We start from the raw sequence: 16,334 nt of genomic DNA on the forward strand, positions 1-16,334 counted from the left end.
ATGGTAACTTTACAAGACGGGACTACAAGGATCAGAACCTGAGGTCCACAAAAGGAGGCTTCCTCACACACTGCACAAGAACTTGTCTGGCAAAATTAAAACCTTCTTTCTCTTTACATAACTTATTACCTAAGGAAACTACAAGATCTCTCTCTTCCTCCAGTCACAGAGAAAAGATGCAGTTCATTAGGATTTTTTTTTTATTTTCCAATCAGCTGGTTCTGGCAGTACGTTCAAAAACAAGCCTCCCTTTCCATTAAGTTCTTAGCATAGGAAAGAGGCAAGACAGATTAATGGAAACAGATAAACAAGCATTATAGCTGATTACACAGCCAAGAACTCTCCAACTTAATTTCAAATGTTCTCTCATGTCCAATTTGTTCTCACGAAAACTAGAAAAATCGTTAAGTTTCTTACAGCATACTTGGCCTTTACTATGACAACGAACAGTGCTCCTCAAGACTGCAACATACTACCTTTGTATAAACGCTCTATAACCAAGATATAATCTGCTCTAAATACACTTTCATCCAAATGCTAAGCATTGACGCAGCTCCAGCTTAAAAAGTTCCTACTGGAAGTCACTGCCTAGAAGTAATGCACAAAATGACTTCCAAAAAATTTCTTTATGAGTGCTACAGAGATATGTCAAAATAAGACTATGTAAATGAATACAGTATCACCTAACCATGAACTACTGAAAATAAAATTATCACTTACCCAAGTCTGTAAGACGTTTAGGAGACCTGCTTGAAAATCGTTCCGATGACCTTGACCTACGACGATCAGGTGATCTGCTGTATCTTCTTCTCCCTGAAGATCTCGATCGCCGTAGTCGAATTGGTGACCTACTAGAGCTCCGTCTTCTCCCTCTTGACCTTGATCGCCTTTGACGAATAGGTGTTCGACTCCTGCTACGTAACCGGAGTGATATTCTACGATCTCTTGAATCTGATCTTCTTCTTCTTCTGTCCGTAGACCTTGATCTATTTCTCTGAGATCTCTTACGCCTGTCTCTTGATAAAGAACGCCGCCTTCTTGATGCTGACCTTGACCTACTCCTCCTTCTGTGCCTTGAACGCGACAATGAGCTAGACCGAGAGCGACGATTGGATTTTGATCTTGATGCTCTCCTCCGTGTTACCGATCTGGAGCGATTCCGTCTAGAGCGAGATTCTGTATCATATCTCTGGGACCTGCGCTGAGAAGACCTGGAGCGTCTGCTTCTAGACCTCCGTGAAGATTCTTTGTCTGCTGCTTTATCAACAGATTTGGATCGACTCCTTTGGCGAGCAGTGGACCTGGAGCGTCTACGTCTAGACCTCCGTGAAGATTCTTTGTCTGCTGCTTTTTCAACAGATGTTGACAGACTCCTTTGGCGAGCAGTGGACCTGGAGCGTCTACGTCTAGACCTCCGTGAAGATTCTTTGTCTGCTGCTTTTTCAACAGATGTGGATCGACTCTTCTGGTGAGCAGCAGACCTGGAACGTCTACGTCTAGACCTCCGCAAAGACTCTTTGTCTGCTACTTTGTCAACAGATGTGGATCGACTCTTTTGGTGAGATTTTGAGCGTCTGCTTATGGATCTTCGTGAAGACTCTTTGTCAGACATTTTATCAACAGATTTGGATCTAGATTTTTCACGTTCCGAAGACTCTGAACGTCTACTTTCAGGTATAAAGGAGTCCTGTTCGTCCAGCCTCTCAAGATGCACGGAATCCTGTTTATCTTCATCTGCCAAAGAGGGCTCCCCATCCTCACCCTCTTCACCAGTGGTAGACCTTGACTCGTGCTCATCTGACGATGTGGAGTCTCTTCGTTCAGCTGTCAAGGAGGGCTCCACATCATCTGCTTCTTCACCGGTGGTAGACCTTGATTCACGCCCATCAGGGGATGTGGAACGTCTGTGTTCTGTTGTCAAAGAGGGTTCCATATCCTCTACTTCTTCACCAGTGGTAGACCTTGACTCATGCTCATCTGACGATGTGGAATCTCTTCGTTCAGCTGTCAAGGAGGGTTCCATATCCTCCACATCTTCACCAGTGGTAGACCTCGACTCATGTTCGTCTGAGGATGTAGAGTGCCTACGTTCAGCTCTCAAAGAGAGCTCCTGGTCCTCTGCTTCTTCACCAGTGGTCGACCTTGACTCACGTCCATCAGGAGACACAGAGCGTCTATGTTCAGCTGTCAAAGAAGGTTCCAAATCCTCCATTTCTTCACCAGTTGTAGACCTTGACTCATGGTCATCAGACGATGTGGAGTGTCTACGTTCACCTGTCAAAGAGGGCTCCCTATCTTCTATATCTTCACCAGTGGTAGACCTCGACTCACGATCATCAGATGATGTAGAGTCTCTTCGTTCAGCTGTCAAGGAAGGCTCTGCATCCTCTACCTCTTCCCCAGCAGTAGACCTTGACTCGTGCTCATCAGAAGACACGGAGGATCTACGCTCTGCTGTCAAAGGCTGCTCCAGATAATCTGCTTCTTCACCAATGCTAGATCTTGACTCCTGCTCATCAGGGGATGTGGAGCGCCTATGTTCAGATGTCAAAGAGGGCTCCAGATCATCCATGTCTTCGTCTATGGTAGACTTCTGGTCACGGCCCTCAGGGGACACAGATCGTCTATGCTCAGAAGTCAAAGAGGACTCCAGACCCTCTTCCTCCAAGGGAGATTTCAGCTCACGACCTTCCTGATATGAGGATGAGGAATGTCTACGTTCAGACATCAAAGAGGGCTCTAGATCCCCTGTTTCTTCACCAGGGCCAGATTTCACACTGTAGCCATCAGGGGACATGGAACCTGCACTTTCAGGCACTAAAGAAGGTATTGCATCATCTACTTTTTCAATAGGGATGGACTTCAAGTCACTGTCATCAGGGGACATGGGGGCTCTATCGTTTAGTGTCAAAGATTCGAAGCTGCCTACTTTTCCAACAGCAGACGGTCTCAAGTCCTGGCCATCAGGGGATGCTACGTGCTCATTTTCCATTGTTGGAGAAAGCTCCCGCACATCTGCTTTTTGAACGGGGGTGAATCTTACCTCCTGGCTCTTGAAAGACAAAAGATGGTCATTTTCAGATGTCAAAGAAGAATCCACATTCTCTGTTTTCTCAACACGAGTCAATCTTGATTCGTACTCTTCAGGAGACATAGCATGCTCGTTTTCAGATGTCAGAGAAGGTTCTTTAGCCTCTACTTCTTCAGCAGGGCTAGACTGTATCTCCTGACCTTCAGGGGACATGGCACATTCACCTTCAGACATCAAAGACAACTCCTGCACCTCTGTTTTTCCAGCAACAGTAGACTGCAACTCCTGGCTATCAGTGGACATTGAACTTTCACTTTCAGAGGTTTCAGAAGGTTCCTCTACTTCTTCTTTTTCAACAGGACTGGATCTCAAATCATGGCCTTCAGGGGACACGTCATATTCATTTTCAGACAGCAAAGAACACTCCTGCACCTCTGTTTTTTCAGCAAAAGCAGCGAACAACTCTTGCCCTTCGGGGGATGCCGCATACTGACTGTCTGGTATTAGTGAAGACTCCTGCACCACTGTTTTTTCAGCAAGGGTAGACTGTAATCCTTGGCCTTCAGGGAAGATGGTATATTCACTGTCAGATGTCAGAGAAGGCTCCTGCACCTCTTTTTCAGCAGGGCTGGCTGTCATCTCCCGGCCCTCAGGAGATACAGCATATTCATTTTCAGACAGCAGAGGACACTCCTGTACCTCTGCTTTTTCAGCAAAGGAAGACTGCAAGTCATGATCTTCAGAAGACACAACATATTCATTGTCAGGTATTACAGAAGCCTCCTGCATCTCTACCTTTTCAGGAGAGCTAGATCTCAACTCCTGTCCCTCCCAAGATACAACATATTCATTTTCAGATGTCAGAGTAGGTTCTTGCACTTTTATCTTTTCAACAGGGGGTGACTGCAACTCCTGGCTCTCAACTGACACTGAACATCTTTCTTCAGACATCCTATAAAGTTCCCGCATCTCTGTTTTTTCAGCAGGGGTTGATGTCAACTCTGGGCCATCAAGCCCTATTGTGTACTCATTTTCAGACATTTGAGAAGACTCCTCTACCTCAACTTTTTTGTAAGGGGTGGATGTCAACTCGTGACCATCAGAGGAAACAGAACATCTGCTTTCCTGTATCAGAGGTGACTCCTGCACCTGTATTTCTTCATCGTAGGCAGATCTCAACTTATAGCCATCAGGGGATGCAATGCATTTCAGTTCAGTTGACTTTCGCACCTCTACTTTTTCAGCAGGGATAGGTCTCAATTCGTGACTATCATGCAACAGCAAAAGCCCACCTTCAGATGTCAGAGAAGTCACCGGGGCCTGTAGTTTTTCAGTAGGTGTGCTTACCGATTCACAAACATCAGCAGACTTGGAGAACCCACTTTCCAGTGCGAGAGGAGGCTTCTGTATCTCTATTTTTTCAGCTGCAGTGGATGACAGTTCATAGCCTTCAGGGAAGACAGAACACCTAAGCTCAGATGCCAAAGACACTTCTGCATCTTCTGTTTTCTCAAAGTAATTGTTTTTTGCTTTATGGCCATCATGGCACACAGGAATGACACTTCTAGACATCAAAAAGGATCCTCTACTCTGTATTTTTCCAGCATGCAGGTATCTCGATTCATGCATTTCAGCAGATTCAGAGCAGTCAATTTCAAGTACTCGTGAAAGTGTCGGACCGTCAAAATCTTTGTCAACAGATGATCTGGACTCATGAACTTCAGAAGACTTGCAGCTTTGTCCTACAGTTGTCAGTACAGCCTCCTGCACTTTTTCAAAAGATGATGCTGAAATTAAGTCATCTGACATCTCAACAGGACCACAGTCAGATGTCAGGGAAACATCTGTAGCCTTGACTTTTTCAGCAGCTAAAGATCTTTGTTCATTTCCATCAGGTGACTTGAAGGACCCACCTTCAGACGGAAGCTCCTCCATTTGTGCAGCAAAGCTGGATCCTGATTCATGTCCATGAGGAGACTCAAAGCATGCACTGTCAGGAGTCAAAGAAGGCTCCTGGATCTGTCCCTTTTCAACAGGCAAAGAGGCTGACCCGCAGTCACCAGGGAATGCAGAGTATGTAACTTCAGATGCTAAAAAAGATTTTTGAGCCTCTACTGTTTCAAAAGATTGTGACCTTGAGTCAGGGCTGTCAGCCAACTTGGAAGACTCACTTTCAGTTGCTTGCAAAAACTTTTGAAGCTCTATTTTTTCACCAGGGATATGTCTCAATTCATGACCATCAGAGAAGTCAGAGAGTACACTCTCAGACATCAGAGAAGACCCCTGAATGTCCATTCTTCCAGAGGATGAGGAGATTGTCTTGTAATCATCAGGAGATACAGAGCATCCACCTTCACGTGTCAGAAGAGGCTCTGGACCCTCTGTTTCTTTGAGAGCGGTAGATCTCAACTCATCTTCATGGGATGTGGAGAGCTGAAATTCTGTTATCAAAGAAGTTTCTGGATCTCCCCCTTTTTCAACAGATGAGGATCTTGACTTGGATGTGGCGTATGCAAGTCCAGGTAGTGAAGACTCTAAAGCCACTGCTTTTTCAGCTGATCCATTTTCAGATGTCATAGAAAGCTCTGAAACCTGTGTTTTTTCCACCGGCACGGATCTGAATTCCTGGTCACCTGGAGTTGTGGAGCTATCAAATTCAGACATCACAGAAGGCTGCAGACCCGCTGTTTCTTCAACAGATGGGGAGCCTTCCTCAAGACTGTCACAAGTTTTGGAAAATCCACTTTCAGATGCTGGTGGCAGCTCTGGGCCATTTACTCTTTCAACAGACAAAGCTACTGATGTGGGACCATTAGAGGATTTGGAAGAGCTGCCTTCACTTGCAAAAGAAGGTTCAGGAACTTCTACTTTTTCAAGACATTTGGTTGACTCCTGAAGTTCAGATGACTCCACATGTTTGCTACTGCACTTCACTGAGGATAACTTACTCTCTCTTTTTTCTGTAGATTTGGACCTTGACTTAACACTATCAGAGGACTTGGAACGCTTCCGTTTGGATTTTTTTGAAGATTCCTTGCGCTTTTTTTCAACAGACCTAGACCTAGACTTGTAACGTTCAGAAGATTTTGACCGGCGACGCTTAGATTTTCGTGAGGACTCTTTCTTTTTTTCCACTGATTTGGATCTAGACTTGTAACGGTCAGAGGACTTTGAGCGCTGACGTTTAGACTTCCGTGACGATTGCTTTCGATCTCTTTTTTCTACTGATCTGGATCTAGACTTGTAACGGTCAGAGGACTTTGAGCGCTGACGTTTAGACCTCCGTACAGATGCCTTCCGACCTCTCTTCTCAACAGATCTTGACCTAGATTTCGAACGATCAGAGGAACCAGACCCTCTATGTCTGAACCTCCATGAGTATTCTTTACCCCCTCTCTTTTCTGAAGACCTGGATCTAGATTTAGAACGATCAGAGGACCTTGAACGTCTGCGGCGCGATCGCCAGGAGGACAACCTGCTCCCCCTCTTTTCCACTGATCGTGATTTAGACCTGTAGCGGTCAGATGACCTGGAACGTCTGCGCCCAGACCTTCGGGAAGACAGTCGCTTTTCCACTGACCTAGACTTAGACCTGTAGCGGTCAGAAGACCTTGAACGTCTGCGTCCAGATCTTCGAGAGGACAGTCGCTTTTCCACTGACCTGGACTTAGACCTGTAGCGGTCAGAAGACCTGGAATGTCTGCGCCCAGACCTTCGAGAGGACAGTCGCTTTTCCACTGACCTGGACTTCGACCTGTAGCGGTCAGAAGACCTAGAGCGTCTGCGCCCAGATCTTCGAGAGGACAATCGCTTTTCCACTGACCTGGACTTCGACCTGTAGCGGTCAGAAGACCTGGAACGTCGACGTCTGGACCTTCGAGAGGACAGTCGCTTTTCCACTGATCTGGATTTAGACCTGTAGTGGTCAGACGACCTGGAACGTCTACGTCTGGACCTCCCAGAGGACAACCGGCTCCCTCTCTTTTCTGCTGATCTGGATTTAGACCTGTAACGGTCAGATGACCTGGAACGTCTGCGCCTGGACCTCCGGGATGACACTCTTCTCTCTCTCTTCTCCACAGATCGAGATCTAGATTTGGAATGCTTTTTTCTGGAATCTGAATAGTTTCGGCTCCTAGAACGTGCTCTTTTAGAGGTCAAACGCCTGGAAGTGGAACGCGACCTTGATTTTTTCTTCCGCTTCCTAGACCTGGACTGAGACTTGGAGCGACTCCTTTTTTGCTTCTTTGCATCATGTTTTTTATCACTGCTTCTATGGCTGCTTTTTTCAATCACTTTCTCAAGTCTCATCAGAGTCTCCCTCATTCGTGCTGCCACATCAGGCTGCACATCAGATGTTTCTGAATCTCTTTTATCTGACTCCTGTTCTGGACTTGCTTCTCTGACATCCTCAGCCTGTGAAATTACTTCTGACTGGCTTGCCTCTGCCACAAGTACTGGAACTGCTTCCGTAACAGTCTCAGGTACTGCAGCTGCTTCCAAATCTTTTGTCTCTGCCTCCAAGCCCACAGTTGCTTCTGCATCTTTCAGCTCTACAACAGCCTCAGCAAGAGGAGTGGTTTCCAAATCTTTTGCTTCTGCCACATGAGCTGGAGCTTCTTCCAGCTGTTCTGCAACTCCAATTATTTCAGATGCAAGAGTCCCTGCTGAATCTTTTTCATCTGCTGCATGTGAAGAACTAAAAGCTGTTTCTGCTATTAAAGGCTCAGATGCTTGAGTTTGCTCTGCATCTTTCTTCTCAACCAGTATCTTGCATTCCTGAGCTTGACCTGGAACACTCACATCGTCCATTTGTTGACCCTGGACCCCTTCTGCATGTTGTACTTCCGCTGTCACTTCATGTTGCAGTGTTGTTTCCAGATCTTTCATGTCCCCTGGTTTTGGAACTGCTTCAGAAGATTTCATTTCAGCAGCACTCAAGATTTCTGGAGCCTCTTCTGCACTCTTCCATTCTGCAGCAGGTTTTGCTTCCAGAACTGACTGCAGATGTTCTTGCATTTTAATGTGCAAAGATTCTGGAACAGCTTCTGAAGTATCCTCTAAAACATTCATTGCCCCTGTATTTCCAGACTTTTGGGATGTTTCCAAACTTTGGATATCCATGTGTACCTCAGGCTCTTCGACTGTTTCAGAACCTTTTACCTCTACTGTTGCAGGTTCTTTGAGACTTTCCAACAACCTCACTTCTCCGGCTTCTGATGCTGGCTCCAAATATTTTGCTTTCATTGCTTTCTCCATTTCTGAAGCTTCTTCCAAATCTTTTACATTGATAAGCGAGGGCTCATTTTTTTTTGTGCTTGTCCTCCTCGTTGCAATTATATATTCTACAGTAGGTCCCTGAGTTCTCACATCCATCAAAATCTTAGATTCCAAAGTTCCTTTCAAGTTTCTCACTTCTGTCACTATTTCTGACGCCATAGTTTTTTCTTCCGCTCTGGGCAAAGACTCTAATACTGCTTCTGAATGACCTACTATTTGTTCCTGTACAGATTTTGAACTAGTTTCTAAAGTTTGCACTGTCACTGTTTGCACAGGTTCTAGTATTGCTTCTTTGCTCCTTGCCTTTGCTTTGTTTGGATCTTCTGGAGCAACTTCAGAATGCCTCATTTCTCTAACCACCTCAGATGCCAATGTCCTTGCCAAGCCTTGCATTAATGTCCTTGTTTCAGATCCCGCAACCATTTCCAAATTTTTCATCTGTGTTAAATGTGAAGTTTTTGAACTTGCTTCCACATCTTTTACCTCTGCAACTGCCTTGATGTCCGACAAGTTGTCTAAACCTCTCACTTCTACAGTGGCAGAACTGGTAGCTAGTTCAGAATCCTTTATCTCCCCTACCACCTCAGTTTGTGAGGTTCTTGTATGTGTCATGACCTGAGACTGTGAAATGATGGAACTCTTCGTTTTGCTTGCACCAAGAGGTTCTGCAACTGTTTCTGCATGTTTTGGTTCTCTCTCTGCTGTGGTTTTCAAATGCATCAATCCTGTGAATGCCTCAGACTCTCTAACTGGTTCCATGCTTACACACGCAACCACCGATTCAGGAGTCCTTTCTGACCTTTCTTCTGAGGCAAGAAGTCCTGGACTTGCTTCCAAGACTTTGCTGCCAATTCTGACTTCAGAATACACATTTTCTCCTAAGCCCCTTGCCACTGCAAGGGTTCCAGGCTGCAAGACTGCCTCCAAAGCTTGTATCTTTGCCACACCTACAGATGCTGGATATCCTGTCCCTTTCATGTGCAGGTGTGATGAAGATGTCTTCATCTCTGTTCTAGCTCTGTCACAGTCTGCTTCTGAGTATTTCCTTTCTGTCTCTGCTACAGGTCCTACAGCTGTTTCCAAACTTTTCACTAGTGTCACAGATCCAACTTTCATCGCTACGAGACTGGTACCTGAGCCTGCTTCTACTCCTGCCACATCTTTCTGCAAAGACATGGGAGTTGCTTCCAATCCTCTCACATTTGATTCACTCTCAGATCTTGATTCTCTCAGCTCGCCTGGTTGTCTAAGTAATGAAGTAGCTTCTGAAACTTTTGCCTCTGTTACAGCTACAGGCCTTAGAGTAGATTCTGAAATTTTTGAAGCATTAGTATTTTCCAGTTGCAGAGCAGCTTGACTTGTTTCTCGACTTTTTACCCCTGTTAGTGCTGCAACTTCCACAGTTGCTCGTGGACCTTTAAAACCCTCCGCCATCTGCGTTTCTGGAGTTGTTTGGGGAACGAAGGTCTGCACAACCGCTACAGGTTCTGAAGTTGCTCTCAAACCTTTTGCCTCTGCAACCACATTCACACCTGTCAATTCTGGTAGAAGTGCAGACTCCTGGGTTCTAGCCAAATTTCTTGTTTCTACCAAGACTTTATGTTGTAGGAACGTTGATGGTGCATACAGCAGTGTTGTAGGATCAGTGGTGCCTTCCACATCTTTGACTACTTCAGCTTGCAGACATTCTTGAGCTGCTTTGATATCTTTTGCTGGAACACCTACAGGTTCCATGATTGTTTCCAATGTTTTTTGCTTTACTATAGCAATGGGCTGTAGAGCTTCTTCCAAAGATTCTGTATGCACAGAGCTTCTAGCTGATTCAATATCCTTCACTTTTGTAACAGCTTCTGGTCCCAGGGGTATTTTGGCACTTTTTATTTCCACCTGGGTCACACCAGTTGCCGTAGATGTTTTGAAAGGATGTTGCAAAGACACATCTGCCTTCAAGATGCCTGAACCCTCCGTGAGGCTGCACTGCATCACACTCAAACTATCAGATATAACTGAAGGCTTCAGGGCTGGCTCCAAAGTTCTGCTCACATCCCCCAATTCCAAAGATCTTTCCACATTTTTCACACTTCCCATATGCAGAGATTTTTCAGTTGCTTCTGGAATTTTCACTTCTTCCGTGGCCACAGACATGTGAGCTACCTTCACAGTATTCAGATCTGCTTGATTTGCAGATTGAGGAATTGTTGTCACATCACTTGCCAAAGACACAGATTCTGAAGCTGCTTTTAACTCTTTTGCTACCCCCTGGGCCACAGATTGTAACAATGCTTCTGAACATTTCAACACCTCCACAGTCTCAGACTCAAGAGCTGTATCCAAAGCTTTTACTTCCCCAGCGCCTTTAGATTTCAGGATAACTTCTGAACCTTTTAGTGCTTCTATTACCTCTGAAGCTACAGTTGTTGCTGAATCTGTCTGAATTTCAGATTTATTGGCAACTCCAGGTGGGATGCTAGACAAAGTATCATTTCCAGTATCAACAAGAACACCCTTTTCACTTGCATTAATAGCTATAGGATAAATATTTTCGTGAGACTGTTTAATTTGTTCTTCTCTAGTGCAAATTTTAGTTGGAGTTATATCAGCATTTTCTTGGCTATCAGATTGACCACCTTCTAAATTAAATGGAGGATTTGTTGCACACAAAGTCCCTTTCTCACTTCCAAGATTTTCTGTAGTTTGCTGAGAATCAGTTCTTGAATGAGAAACAAGTCCTAAAGCTTGTCTGTCAAGCTCCTCACTTGCTTTTAAGCACAGCTCTGGCTGCACCTGGACAGCTAGATTGGTGTCTCCAAACCCTCCATGCTGTACACTCAATTTGGAGCTTGATTTCTCTGGCATCGAGTGAGAAGCAGGCTGTGAGTCTGCATGTTCTCCATGACGTGTACTCAACTTTGACTCCTTTGGCTGCTTTTTATGCTTCTTCTCTTTCTTCCTTTTCTTCTTCTTTTTCTTCTTCTTCTTGCTTTTGTGTTTCTTGTTCTTCTTTGATTTTTTCCTAGGAATTTCATCTTCACCAGTGGAGCTTCTTTTTGTAGACTGAGTACTATTTTTCACAGTATTTTTGTCTACATCTAGAAAAAATGATATTTTCCTTGTAAATGTTATTAAAACTACATTTTGAAAATTCTTTTAGACTAGTGACCAAGTACACGGACAGATGTACAAAAAATTTAAACTTGAAACCAATGCCTTCTTCACTAAACTACTATAAAATAGCACACACTGCCTTTTCAGCCCTCTTACCCTTCCTCTCAAGAGTCACTTTAAGTAAAAATAACTGATTCTTCTTTCAAAAAGTTAATGGAATCTTCTTGGTCGTTCCAGAGAGAACACGACTCTCCCCAAGAAGTAGCTGGATATACTTCCACCTATATTCAGCTGGGCAATGCACTCTTCCAGGAGGCTGGAGCTACGCTTTTAAACTACACCAAGCTGCATGTAGAAGTGAAACAAGAACTCCTATTTTCCAGGCAAATTATCTAAATGGTGGTATGCTTATTGTATAAAATGGCGCCAGACCACTATCTCCTACTATGCTTTAACCTGTGAGTGAGCCCAATATTACTAGTGTGTTAGAAATTATCTAAGCGTTTTTACTGATTAAGTTCCTCACTAAGTTCTTCAAACAGATTTGGGGAAAACCAGCATCTACTTCCCCAATCTCAAATGAGTTTTAAGGTATTGAAGGCAACCAGCTGCTCAGACTGGACCGCAGCTGCCAGTGCAAACACCTAACAGAGATTTTGCTTCAAATAGGAAAGTAACTAATAAATTCAGACGACTGCAGAGACAAGCAATCACTGAGAGGGAAAAAGACCGAGGAAGACTGAGGTTTCAATCACCTTCTTTTAATTTTATACCTCACTTCCCTCTGAATTTAACCTCTATCAGGGTCTTACCCTTCTTTGGATCTAGTGCCATGTTTTCATGAGACAGGCACTTCCATGAAAGGCAACTTATTACAATTTATGTTCAGTATGAGCTATATATTCAAGTCTGCTTCCACATTATCATCAATGATTCTATTTATACTGGCCAGTGCAGCAATATGGATTCTCCAATTATAATCTGGCCGTGAATACAAAGTGTACCCTTTCAAGGGAACAATGCAAAATCATTCAAAAAAATGCTGGTAATTGCAATACTATTAAATGAACGTGACTTAAGATTCCAAAAACAAGTATCTCTGGTAGTTTCAAGCACACATATTTCGACAGAACAAACAGCTTAACAAAAAACAGTGTTTCCACTAACACTGTAGTGAATGCAATGACAAGAGGACAATGAAGCAGAGTCAAATGACCTTTTCTAAACAGCATTTTCAGATAATCTCTGTCACCCAACAGCAACGTTAACTCCTTTCCAGATATGAACAGTGGGAACGTTTACCATAGGTCAAGTTTATTAACTTCCAGGCTAATAAGTCTCATTTATTTATTACCATGTTAGCTTGCCTCATTCTTCTGCAGCAGAAGAACAAAAATAATAATAATTAAAAAAAAGTACAGCAGAACTGAATGCCTGTGGAAAGTGCTCAAGGTAAACAAGCCACTGTACATAGAAGAAAGGAAAAAACAATTTCAAAACCTTGCAAACAGAGTCTCCGAAATCAACAATTTTCTATGCTGCCTCTTTAAAAAAAAAAAAAAAAAAAAAAAAGAACAAAACACTCTGGAACTATACTTACCAAGCACATAGCAGTCACTTATGTTTCAACTCCAACAAATTAGAAATGCAGTTATTAAAGCCTTCATCTCACTAAATCTCCAGATCCAGAAACTTTACAGAAAGGGTTAGTCCCATGAAAAAGGATACTCATATGGAACTTTTCAGCATCATAAATCCAGTAATTTATAAAAGCTATGAGATTGCTACAAGTTTGGAAGACTGCAATCTGAGTATCTACATTTTAAAGGTGCATCATTCATTTTAAAACAAAGCAGCATCTTACTCTGACAGAACAGTTAATCACACAGTTCTGAATTCTAATCAATGATTTTCAGAAATAATCTTGCAAACCAATCCAAAACAACACACCGAACAATGCTTCTATCCATCAGTACCAGCTTTGTTACTCAACTGCTCATTGAGATCCTGAAGCAGATATATAGGTCTATACAAAACAAGGCACAATTTTATCTTTATATGGATATCATTTATATGTTTTAGCATTATTGTAACGGAAAGAAAAGTAACTTTTTTGCACACTAAGTAATGCCTTTGTATAACCAGGTACGATTTTTAACTTACGTATTTCTCTATCCATCTACGGTTGTAAATCACAGTAGACAAAAAAAAGTACTTAACAAACATTACAATAAACATACAACTTGTCAGATGAAGCTCGGTGAGAGGAGCAGTACTGAAAAGTACTTTTTCACCTCTGTAAAATCAATTCAATTTTAAGCACTATGACAACCTTCTTAAACAAGAATTATTTGCCAAATGTGTTTTCATTTACCTGATTTGCACTGCAGCTCTGTACCAAGGGCTCCAGAGAGCACTTCCTCTATTTTCTGCACTATCTGATCATTCTGACGACTCCCAGCACCAGCAACAGTGTCATCTGAAGGGTTGGCTTGCTCAGCTGGGATTGTGTCACCATTGGGCTGGCCTTCTACCTTTCCACTAACCAAAAAAAATATCAACATAATACAAGCAATTTTGAGCCTTTTTTGACCTTCTTTTTAATTCATAAGCATTTATTACACTCAACCCTTCAAAGCAGTATATTAGCCTCCTGAAGAAGCCATGCTTTTAGCAAAACATCTACCTTTTAATTCACTTTCACTTATTCACAACAGAACACGTTGTGACAACTGAGTATTAGGCACAAGGGACAAAAACATGTTCCCGAATGTGTCACAGTCCCCATGCTTTATGTAAGAACTTGTACAGGCTCCCCTCACAAAATAAGCACCCATCACTCACTCTCCTCCAGATTTTGCCTACTTTGCGAGATAAGGCTGGGGAAAACTAGGCGAGCTTAAGTGTAGTAAGATCAGTGAGACAAGTCGCACAGACACTCGCCCCTAACCAGGCACAAGAGACCAACACCGAAAACCCGTGAGGGAAAACGGGTGCGCGTTCGCCAGGAGACAACGCGTGCGCCCGCCCGCCCGCCCCTCTCCCCCCCCCCCCCCCCCCCCGCCGTGTTTTCACTCAAGGCGCCCGCAAGGGCGCGAGCCCCCGGGCCCCGCCATGTTGCCACCGAAAGGACCCGCCGGAGCCGAGCCCTAGGCCCCGGCGCGTCTCCCTCCGTGCTGAGGCGGGGCCCTCGCAGCTCCCCTCCTCCAGCGCACCCCTCCTCTCTCCGCGCACTAGGCCCCGGCCCCGCCACCAGCGCAGACGCGGCTGCGTCGCCTCCCCCCGCCGCCCCAGCCGAGCTCGTTACCCGCCGTGCTGCTGCTGCTGCTCTTCCTGGATCTCCCGGAATTTGCTAACCACAAAGGACCGAAAGATCTCCTCGATATTAGTCGCCATGACAGCCCTACCCGCACCGCCCCCCACCCCGCGCTCCGCTTTCCTTCCTGCCGAGACGCGAGGCCTCCAGTATCCCACAAGGCACCGCCGCAACTAGAGGCCGAGGGCCCTTGCTGACGTCCTCCCTATATGCCCTCTCGCTATTGGCTGCTTTCTAACGGCTGACGTACGAGAGGGGAGGGGGAAGGCAACCTGGGCCTCCGGACAGCCGCTCTAGCGCTGAGTAAGAGCCATAGAGCGCCAGCCCCGGATGACTTCCGGGGGGGGGGAGGGGGGGAATGTCTCGTGTCTCGGAGGAGCTCGCCGCTCTCCCCCTCCCCCCGCCGGAGCGCGCCGCGCCGCCATATTGTTGCACTCACCCCCACCTCCCCCGCCACCCGGCCGCGCGCCCAGGAGCAGGCGCCCGCGCGCCTCCCCCACCCTCACCCCCCTTCCCCACAAACGGCAAAGCCCCGGCGGGCCGCCCAGCCCCCACACTCCCCCCGGTGAAACCGTTAACTGCCGTTCTGCCCCCAAACACCGGCGCCCCCCCCTTCCCCCCCCCCCCCCCGCCGTTCTCGGCCCCTCTCGCGCCCCGTACACCGAAAAGCTGCGCCTGAGCCCCCGGGAGAGCGGGGAGGGGAGGAAAAGAAGGGGGGGGGGGGGGAGAGAGTCGGTGTGAGGGCACCATGGTGGCCGGTGACCGCCGGTCCCCGCGGCTTCGTCCCCGCGGCTCTGTCCCCGCCACACGCACACCTACCCCCTCTTCCCTCCCCGCCCCGCGATCGCGGCCGTCTCCGGCGGCCAGCAGGGCCCAGGAGCCGTCTGGGCCTCCGCGGAGAAGCCCGGCGGTCGATACTCACCTCGCCGAGGGCCGGAGCGGCGGCGGCGGCGGCTGGGCCATGGTGGGCTGAAGCGTGCGGCTGTGCGCGGCGGCGGCGGGCTCGGGGCCGGTGGGGGTGGGTGGGAGCGATGCCATTGGTCTCCATGGAGCGGGGCCAAGCCCCGCGCCTCCGCCGCCCCGTGTGCCGAGCGCAGGCAGCGCCTAGCAGGGGGCCCTGCCCGCACACGAGTGCTGCATCACAGGGCCCGGCGCTGCGCTGCCCTCACTTACCGAGCGGCTCCATGCGAAAGGCGCCCTCCCCCTCCGCCGTGAAGAGCAGGCAACCCGGCTGTGACACGCACATGTGCTCCGGGGGCTGTCTGCGGGGCCGGGCGGCGCGGGCGGGCGCCCCGCGAGATGGGAGAAAAATTAAAGGAACAAAGAAAGAGAAGGAAAACGCCGACGACGCCGTGAAGAAATAAATGACACAAGAGCGAAAGCCGGCCCCGGCCTCAGCCCCCCCCCCTCCTCCCGCGCAAAGCCGTCGCCGAGGTGTTTTGCTGGAAGGCACCAAAATCAATTTGGTCCGAGTACAGCCGCCCTGGGGATCCCCTTCGTGCTGCCCCTAAACCAGTTCTGAAGTCTGTACGTGTACAAACTCGGCTTTGTCATCCTCAGTCCTGCAAAACCCAATGATCCTACAGCTGGAAGGCTCTCCCC

The 16,334-nt window shown here is 46.6% G+C and overlaps 1 protein-coding gene across 2 annotated transcripts in view; it reads right to left on the minus strand.

Moving 5' to 3' along the window:
* Positions 1-15,770, minus strand: part of SON (SON DNA and RNA binding protein) — a 39,521-nt gene extending 23,751 nt beyond the window's left edge. Inside the window, exons 1-7 of one of the 2 annotated variants that reach the window (XM_086477747.1) lie at positions 14,724-14,859; positions 13,791-13,957; positions 10,384-11,400; positions 9,605-10,104; positions 8,672-9,523; positions 5,758-8,614; positions 721-5,715 (exon numbers count right to left, since the gene is read on the minus strand). In XM_086477747.1, the coding sequence (XP_086333873.1) occupies positions 721-5,715; positions 5,758-8,614; positions 8,672-9,523; positions 9,605-10,104; positions 10,384-11,400; positions 13,791-13,957; positions 14,724-14,812 (10,477 nt within the window). In that variant the 5' untranslated portion in view covers positions 14,813-14,859. The other variant, XM_086477740.1, reaches the window with a different exon arrangement.
* Positions 15,771-16,334: the final 564 nt, after the last annotated feature.

This window comes from Leptosomus discolor, chromosome 1 (genome assembly GCF_034619465.1).
Source record: "Leptosomus discolor isolate bLepDis1 chromosome 1, bLepDis1.hap2, whole genome shotgun sequence".
In the NCBI taxonomy this organism is placed as follows: Eukaryota; Metazoa; Chordata; class Aves; order Leptosomiformes; family Leptosomidae; genus Leptosomus; species Leptosomus discolor.